The 8,886-nt window shown below is 37.2% G+C and overlaps 2 protein-coding genes across 3 annotated transcripts; one reads left to right on the top strand and one right to left on the bottom strand.

Annotated features, from left to right (window-relative positions):
* Window positions 1-1,142: 1,142 nt before the first annotated feature.
* On the bottom strand, window positions 1,143-5,042 carry arxb (aristaless related homeobox b). Of its 2 annotated transcripts, none has more exons than XM_079847920.1 (5): window positions 4,864-5,042; window positions 3,824-4,310; window positions 3,303-3,348; window positions 2,011-2,306; window positions 1,143-1,928 (listed from the first exon to the last, which is right to left on the bottom strand). In XM_079847920.1, the coding sequence occupies exons 1-5, from the start codon at window positions 4,982-4,984 to the stop codon at window positions 1,688-1,690; spliced, it is 1,191 nt and encodes a 396-aa protein (XP_079704046.1). In that variant the 5' UTR covers window positions 4,985-5,042; the 3' UTR covers window positions 1,143-1,687. The 2 variants fall into 2 exon arrangements, with proteins under 2 accessions (XP_079704046.1, XP_079704047.1); XM_079847921.1 differs by having other exon boundaries at window positions 3,824-4,277.
* An 894-nt stretch (window positions 5,043-5,936) lies between these two features.
* On the top strand, window positions 5,937-8,169 carry spag16 (sperm associated antigen 16). Its single transcript, XM_079847905.1, has one exon. The coding sequence runs from the start codon at window positions 5,938-5,940 to the stop codon at window positions 7,795-7,797; it is 1,860 nt and encodes a 619-aa protein (XP_079704031.1). The 5' UTR covers window position 5,937; the 3' UTR covers window positions 7,798-8,169.
* Window positions 8,170-8,886: the final 717 nt, after the last annotated feature.

The raw sequence follows: 8,886 nt of genomic DNA, 5'->3' as shown, positions 1-8,886 counted from the left end.
TTTATCAGTGGGTTATTCAGTTTGTGATTGAAAAAAGGCTTATAAAGACACCTGCACTTCCATAGTAGCCTAATACTTGCTAATCCTCCTATTCCTCAAGTCACCATATAACCAGAGGTCTCACATTAGCAAGCCCCGAAAAAATTTTCAGTTCCTTTCTTTATAGAAAGTGTCTTAATCCGTGGTTGGTAATCAGTGGTTTAAATTGACCATTCAAACATTTTAACACGTTAAAGCCCTACGTCATCACGGGCAGACCTCTGAATGGTGGTTTCTGAATAGCGTTTCAGATCTTAATTAGGACATTAAAGGCTATTCTAGCCTATATTATTCATTGCTTTCAATGTTAGGTCAAAGATGCTACAGTCCCACGCTGGTCCAACGACATGCTGTTTTTCACTGATCAGATGACAAATCACCGTAGACACCAAACTAATTGGATGAAGCTTAGTTCGAAGGAGTTAAACTAGTTTTTTTTTAAAGAAAGAAAAGTTTTTTTACGAATGGCATCGACTTAACAACTGCCTTTGACAAGAAAAAAGGACAGTAGGAAGCTGAGACAAGCGTAAGCCTCTTAATTTGCGTGAATAGTGAAAACAAGTTTGGGCATTAATGCCCAGATTACATGGACACCTATGGAGGTGTTAAAGCTTTAAATTTTGCCTTTCTTCTCAGCAATTCCCATGGCGGCAGAGAAGACCCCTTGTTCTAATGAAGGTAACAGAAGGTAATAGAAATAATTTTAAAATAAATGTTTATTTTCTCGCATTCGTCCTCATACTATACCTATATATTTGTTTGTTTCAAATACCTATAAAGATATTAAAAAAGCGCTCAATCAGATCAGCGAACTGTTGCCATAATTAAAAACAAACGTGTTAGCCCAGTCTGCATTAATGTACATTTTGTGGTTTCTGCAAGGTTGCTTAAAACGCTGTTTTGTGCAAACAATCTGTGATTTAAAAAAAATGTCTAATATAATGCAAAGGGGGGAAAGCATTTTAAAATGCCCATTACACTTAGCCTAGGTCAGAAATTGAACAATAAGTCTTTATGTATTTTTTAACCTGTCCATTTATTGAATGCATTAAATACAGAAGAAATTTTAAGACAACACAAAGCATTTTCGATTCAGTTCATTTTATTTTCACATTATCTTAATATTTCCCTGGCTAATTCATAAGCATATGGTTATTTTATTTCCTTCCCTGAATTGTGGCTCATAAGTTTAATAAATATAAATAAAAATAGTTATAGTCTACTATTCTGTGAACAGAAAGTGCAGCCTTTTTCAAAAAATCCTAATACTGTATGTCTGATGTAGAATAAATACTTGTAGAATAAAACACTGTTACAGAAAAAACCTTGAAAAAGTGTCGGATGTGTAACAGTAACACGTAAAAGCAGCTTGCCCTGTTAATCTGCTCAGATATAGCTGTTATTTTTGTTGTATCCATTTACAATTATGAAAACAGAATGGAAATCTAGATGGTTCATTCAACAACTGTTGAAAACAAAAACTTTCAGCACTCATCAACAACCAGCAATAAACAAAGAAAGAATTATTAGAAGGCTACAGTTCAACTTCCAGAGACTAAAGAGACATGTGTCTATCTATAATAACTCTGTAGATATTAGTGCTTCTGCTTGACTTTGGTCTTTTGCCATATCTCAAGTGAGATGAGTCTCAGCACTCCTCTTTTCCAGCTATTCCTGCCGGGGTGATATGAGTCAGTTGAGCAGAATGCTCCTTCGCTTTGAGACGCAGTGCTGCTATGCTGGAAGTACGGAAGTCCACCGTCGGGGGGGACGGTAAGGGTGGTGAAGAGGAGAGAAGGTTGTTGGTGAGGTGGGAGCGTTGAATTCGACTCTCGATGGCAGGAAGGGGTATCCTTTGCAGTGCCATTGGACCTAAGCTTGTAAACAGTCTGTTGGGAAATTTAGAAACAGAATATTATAGTGTGAAACGGAACTGAATGGTTTTGTGTTGAACATGCAGATGAGGCTCACCTTCCAAAAGGGGGGCTCATGAAAGCGGGATGTCTAAACATGGCCGCTCCTAACAGAGCACTGAAGCCGTGAGGGGAAGCAGAGTTTGGGGGTGGCTGAGCCAGTCTTTGGAGGGGGCCAGGCCAAGCTGAATCAATAGCTGGATGCGGGTTTGGGACAAAAGGATTCCCACTCAGGTAATGACATAAGGACTGTGGAGCAGAGGGGGTTCCAGGATAGTGTAGGCTCAGAGTGTGTGACTGAACCCCCGCCTTTTCCCGTTTCCTCCATTTTGCACGTCGATTCTGGAACCATACCTTGCGAGGAAAACAATGCTTTTGTCAGTTACAAGTAATAATAAGTAAAAAGAACAGTTTGTACATTTGGTAAAGAAATCTTTACCAAAGCAAATCTTAATCAAGCCATTGATGTGCTTTCATGTATATATTTTTCTTTTCTGTGTGACATTGTAAAGCACATTGGTCAACTTGTGTTGTTTTAATTGTGTTAAAGTGTTGCTATTGTTCCCTTAGTCAAAGAAAAATTAAAGCTAGACCACAGGCTCAAATAGAATATTCTTGGATATCACAAGAAATGCAATGTTACAGTACTTGTAGCCTATTATTTCTGCATCTCATATCTGTGATAACACATGAGTCATGACTGAGAATAACTGTACCTAAAAATTTAAATCCTGTCATTTACACGTCTTTCTAAAACTGAATGACTTTCTGTCTTCTGTAAAACAAAATGTGAAAAAAAAAAAAAAAAATCTTATTTTGTATTCCGAAGAAAAAATAAAGTTGTGAAACAAACAACTATGAGGGTGAGTAAATGTCAATGATAAAATACATTTTTATTATAGAGCTATATAAAGAGCCAAATAAAAGAACCTTGAATGTTTCTATATTTTTGGACATTTTTTATCTGACGTAATAGCTTATCTAATTGCCCACTTCTCACTTAGATCTGCAGATCTAGATCTTATTTTTTATTTTTTTATTTTTTGCAAATAAGCATCTCATACACAAATCCACAATTCAGATAGGCTGTCTGTATGTTCAATATGAATCTTATTTTCGATAGTTTGTCCCACGAATTGTTGCCATTGTGTAGAATTGTACTTTAAAAATGCCAACAATATTTAGGACAGGCTATATAGACAGTTAGGCTACCTATAGAATTAAGAATCCAATTATGTGATTTTGTTAATGTTTCATGCCTTTTAAGTGGGCCCAGTCATGAAGAGTGAAAGAGAACAGGCTAATATACTGAATGTTGAAAAGGGTGAGATGAATAAGAAAGTGACTTACTTGCACCCGTGCTTCTGTAAGATCAAGTCTCATTGCTAATTCCTCCCTTTAATTAGAGAGAGAGAGAGAGAGAGAGAGAGAGAGAGAGAGAGAGAGAGAGGTCGAGTCTTGATCTCTTATTTTTACTCACATTGAGAATGAATTTGACTAAATTAAAAAAAATATATAGGCTATTTATTCGTTTACATTCTTGTGAGCAAATATTCTATCTATTTACACATTCCCTATTGAAACGGCTAATGTGAATTTAGGCAGCCTGTATTGCAACGAAAATATATGAAATATAAATTATGATTTATAATTAATGCCTAAGCTTTTTTTAATTAAACATTAAAAGTTTTTTTTTTTTTTTTTTTTATTCTACTGAAAATCACTGTTGTGTTAAATGAAGATGTGACGGATAATACCATTTAACCAATAAATCACTTTATTTTATTATTATGTATTATTGCATAACGTTAAAGCATTAAGGTCTAGTAGCCTACATGTAAGGCAAACTATTTGCCAGGTGTTGCCGTTACCTTGTGAACACATCAGGGTAGTGTGTCTTTTGAAAAGCTCTTTCCAGCTCCTCCAGCTGATAGCTGGTAAATGTGGTCCGGTATCTCCTCTGTTTTCGTTTTAACATCCCATCTTCAGTGTCACTTCCCGCTGATAAAGTAGTTTCCTCACAATTCTTCAAATATGCGTCTCGTTCTTGCAGCCCCAATAGATTCGGAGACACATTTGTCTCTCTTTTGGCTTCTTCCTCCTCCGGTCTTGGCGTGGGACTGGACGCGTTTTTGCAGGACTGTAGAGACGCATGTTCCTGATACGACCTAGCACGAGTGATGCTTAGAGAGGCTTCAGTAATTTTGATCTTTTCACAAGCTGTGTGTAGCAGTCTTGCCTCGTTTTCGTTTGTGTGAATGTCTATGGTGGAGGAGTCTGTCAACCCGGCGAAGGGGCGGCGGAGCTTCGGCGGCAGGTGCATGTCTGGTTGAAGGGACCACAAACTGTTCGGTGATGCTGTCAGTAAAAATAATGTATCTAAACTATTATCAATAGGATTAATTAAGTTATAGATAAGAATATAGCCTAATTTAAATTACACAGGGAAGACTATAGGCTACTTTTAATGTCCGTGCAGTTTAACATGATTTGTTCTTAATGAGTATTTAAGCTGCAGAAACATTCAGTCATTTTAACTTAAATTACATTAAACTGACTTAAATTAGTTGAATCTTGTTTAACTTACAGCTAAAAAAAATCAAAATTGCTTAACTTATTTTGATGAGTTAAAGCAACGTAAAAAACGTGTTGTCATGCATAATTCTTTTACGTAATTACTCTGTAGGCCTACTTGTAACAGCAAATTGTTATTGTAATTAGGCTAATTGCAATACAATATTTGCTACACACTAATTAATTGTTATAGGCCTATTTCAAGTCCACAGAAATACATTATTATTTAAAGCAGAGGCTTCATCTCTTGAATACCATTGAGTTTAGAAATAATAATTCAGTTCACAATACATGTGAAAACAACTAAAACAGGAATGCATCATAATAAGCGACTTACCTTTAACTTTTAAGGAACTGTTCCTTCCCAGAATACTGTCGATGCAGTACGAGGACAACATGTGGGATTTATATTTGCAGTTTGTTTGGTCTGGATTTTCCCCCTCTGCTTCTTTGCTCATATCTCTGGCTTTAATGAAGGCTATACAGAAATCAAAAATCCATTTCAGCGCGCGCGTCCCAGTGCTCTCGCTGCAAAAGCTCGCGCACGCCGACCTTTGTACTGATGCTTCAGCTTCCAAAACTGATCTAGAGCATCTGATTGGTTCTCCGATAAAAGCCTCTGTCACAGGCTGTGTCCTTCCGTTTAAAGACACTTTCGCTTACACATTTATCCAACACATTTCAGATTGAAATTGACTAGGCTACTTAAGAATGTCATTAATAATAACACTAATAATAGCCTAGCCTAATAATAATAGCTAGGCTAATAATAATAATAGGCTAATATTTAATAGCCTATTTTTATTGTTGTTGTTATAGCCTATTATATTTAGGCTAATGTAGCCTAACTTTTAAATGCAGGCCTAATATAGGCTAGAGAAAGAAAGAAAGAAAGAAAGAAAGAAAGAAAGAAAGAAAGAAAGAAAGAAAGAAAGAAAGAAAGAAATGAGAATGCTATTCCAAAGACACATTTTTAAATTAACATTATTGCATAGCTGGCTGTCATATTTTTTATAACTGTATTTATGATATTTAGTGTGGAAATCAAGCGTGGCACGCGCTCAGTAGGCCACAGTGCGCCTTGAGCGCCATCTACTGCATGAAGCCAACACATTTACCTTTTTAAATTGAATAAAAAGTGAAAAGTAGAAAATTATAAGTAAATATTCACAAAGAAGTGCCAAAATACAACGCTTTCTAATATACATGGTAAAGTTTAGTTAAAAGTTATAGCTTTTTTATGTCTGAACACGAACTATTTGTGTCCGTTGTATGGTTAATTTAATCAATAGGTTTCTCATATCTTAAAAAAGTAAAAATAGATAAAAATAAAACAACAACAACAACATGTCAGTATGTAAATCGGTGTTTACACGAGGACAGTTTTCATGGTCACGCTCTCATGTTCACCATGGAAACAGTACACAACTTGGTAAAGCACAACAGAGCGGTTGAAGTAAAAATGGCAGCGGAAGAATCCGTCGACGGTCCATATTACCTCGAAAAAGTTTTAATTCCAGAGGACTCCGAGGATGAATATACATACGACGAAGTGAGTGTCGACGACGAACTCAGCATAACTGAGGGGGAAGAGGACTTGGAAACTGCCGTTAATGCAGCGCGGGATCAAACCAAATGCACAACACAGAGTGTCAGTTCAGCCAAACATCCAGTTCCAAAAATACCTGAAGTGGTGGACGACTTTCTCCGCAATTATCTGGTAAAAATGGGCATGAAAAGAACACTAGACTGCTTCCAGACAGAGTGGTTTGAGATGATACACAAAGGCTTAATTAAAACAGACCAAATGGAATTCGTACCTGATGCCTATACACACAACCAGCTCCTGGAGAATGAGCTAAAAAAGATACAAAGAGAGCGGGATAGCTATAAACAGGCTGCATTTGAAGCTGGAGAAACCATTGTAAAACTCCAAAGAGAGAGAGACTTCCATAGGATTCAGCACAAGCGTCTTGTTCAAGAGAAGAACAGACTTACTGAGGACATAAAAAAGCTGAAGAAACACTATGCGTCCTACGAGCCTGCTCTTAGACAGCTAAACGATAAGTATCAGACAGCTGTGAGGCAGAAGATGCTGGTTAGTCTGGAGAGAGACAGAGCGTTCAGCCAGGTTCAGAACCTAGACTCTCTACGTATCACGCATTCTTCCCCAGGAACTCGAACAGCTCTAAAAGCTGCAAACCCTCCACAGGAAAGAGAAAAACCCCAGAAAGGAGCACACCCGCCATGTGACAACATTGCATCATACGATGCTATAAAAGACCCCAACAAGAACACAAAACATCCTAAGGATTCGGAATTCCCAGCCAGCACTCGCGTCAATCCCTACTTGCCTCAAATCAAAGCTTTCTCTTCTGTCAACACCAAATCAGCCAACTTCTCTCTCTCAAAGTCTTTTAAAGCACACACAACGGCAGTAAGCTTCCTCGCTCTCCATCCCCGTAAAATGATAGTAGCCTCCTCAAGTGATGACCAGCTTTGGAGATTATGGGGAATACCAGAGGGAGAGATGATCATGACTGGCGAGGGTCACACTGATTGGCTGTCATCCTGTAGTTTCCATCCCAGTGGTGGTTACCTGGGTACCACAAGTGGGGACGCCACAGTAAAAATTTGGGACTTTGCCAAAGGTCGATGCATGCTCAGTTTGGAGGGACACATCCACGCCACCTGGGCCTGTTCCTTCCATTCCTGTGGCGATTTTGTGGCCTCTTGTTCTATGGATAACACTGCTAAAGTGTGGGACTTGAATAGCGAGCGTTGCCGCTGCACTCTGCGAGGACACGTTGACTCTGTGAACAGCATTTCTTTCCTGCCCTTCTCAAATATTCTACTAACCTGCTCGGCAGACAAGACCCTCTCTCTTTGGGATGCCCGCGCTGGATTGTGTGCCCAAACTTTCTACGGGCACAAGCATTCGTGCAACCATGCAGCCTTCAATGCCACCGGTGACACAATTGCTTCGTGCGACTCTTTTGGGGTGGTCAAATTATGGGATGTGAGGAATGTGTCAGCAATGGTGTCCATAGACACTGGGCCTCATCCCAGCAATCAAGTGGCCTTCAGTCCAAATGGAAGAATGCTAGCAGTGGCGAGTAACGACGGCTCTGTGAAAACAGTAGAAGTGGCATCTTTACATATGTCTAGTCTAATAGCTCATGATGATGCCGTTCAGAGTGTCATTTTTGACCATAAAGGGGAATACATTCTATCTGCAGGCTCTGATGGTGCAATTCACATCTGGTCATAACAAAACATATTTACAATGTGAAATGGATAAATCGAAATTTAAATACATTCTGACATCCTTTGTTATTAATAAATATGCAAAGTAGCCCTATTTGTTTAAAAATAAAACAAAGTTTCCTGCACACAAAAGACAAGCTTCTAAATTCTGGGAGAATTTTATTATATAAGCTTTAAATAACCAAATTAAACAGCTATTTAAAGCAAAAAGTGCATTGCAAGAATATTTTCCAAAAATATTTAATTTGTTATAATTGAATACAATTTCATTTTTTTTTGTGCTTTGGCACTTTACATTGACAATAAGGGAATATTTACTTTTGTATAATAACAGGCAACGTTTAACTACGTGTTCTTATTAAATTTGCATGTCTACACACTTTATAACTTGCTCTCAGTCTGTAATGACACATATTTTCCTCTTTCTTTTGTTATATTGTTGTTTTAACTCAATTAATAAGATGTAAAACCCCTATAGCAAATACAAATCTGATACAACTATTCAATTTGGTAGCTTAGACTTTTCTTTCTTTTTTTAGATAAAGTTTAACTGCATGACTAAAAAAAATGCATATAGGGGCCAACCAGTTAACTGTATTGGAACTCAAGTTGAATTTATTTACATTTTTCATTTTCCACCTTTATTCCTAAATTATTGTTAATGTTTTTTTAATTTTTATATGCTATCAATGCGTTTTGTAAATATTGTGTGTTACTCGTTAACATTTGCATATCGCATGAGAAAACAACCAAGTAAATGCTTACTGGCAAACGTAAAAGACAAGTGCAACTACCAGAAAAAAAGTCCTTCATTAGAACATGCTTCAACCATTCAGTAAAAACCTACCTTTATGGCATAGTTGACTCTTTTCTGAATGCATTTCAGTGTGGTTTTATTGTGTTCAACAACAACTACAAAAATATATTTTAGTTTGGAGTACAGAATTTAAAAAAATCATTGGAGGACAGAATTTATTTATTTAAAAAAATATATATGTTTGAAACCGATAAAACCACTGCCAAAGAAAACAATCGTTTTGTTGTTAGACTTTTTTTGTCTCAAAACCTTATAGTTGGAGAGATATTGCCCTTG

Source organism: Squalius cephalus (genome assembly GCF_949319135.1).
Source record: "Squalius cephalus genome assembly, chromosome: 17".
In the NCBI taxonomy this organism is placed as follows: domain Eukaryota; kingdom Metazoa; phylum Chordata; class Actinopteri; order Cypriniformes; family Leuciscidae; genus Squalius; species Squalius cephalus.
The sequence above is the reverse complement of the archived record's forward strand: the minus strand, read 5'-3'. Positions and strand labels throughout refer to the sequence as shown.

Bases quoted from the DNA above. Each gene is read 5' to 3' on its own strand.
- spag16 (XM_079847905.1), top strand. From the start codon at position 5,938: ATGGAAACAGTACACAACTTGGTAAAGCACAACAGAGCGGTTGAAGTA.
- arxb (XM_079847920.1), bottom strand. From the start codon at position 4,984: ATGAGCAAAGAAGCAGAGGGGGAAAATCCAGACCAAACAAACTGCAAA. The intron at 2,307-3,302 runs GTAAGTCACTTT...TTTCCTCGCAAG, and splicing joins TTACAGAAGCACGGGTGCAA to GTATGGTTCCAGAATCGACG. The intron at 1,929-2,010 runs GTGAGCCTCATC...ATTTCCCAACAG, and splicing joins ATGAGCCCCCCTTTTGGAAG to ACTGTTTACAAGCTTAGGTC.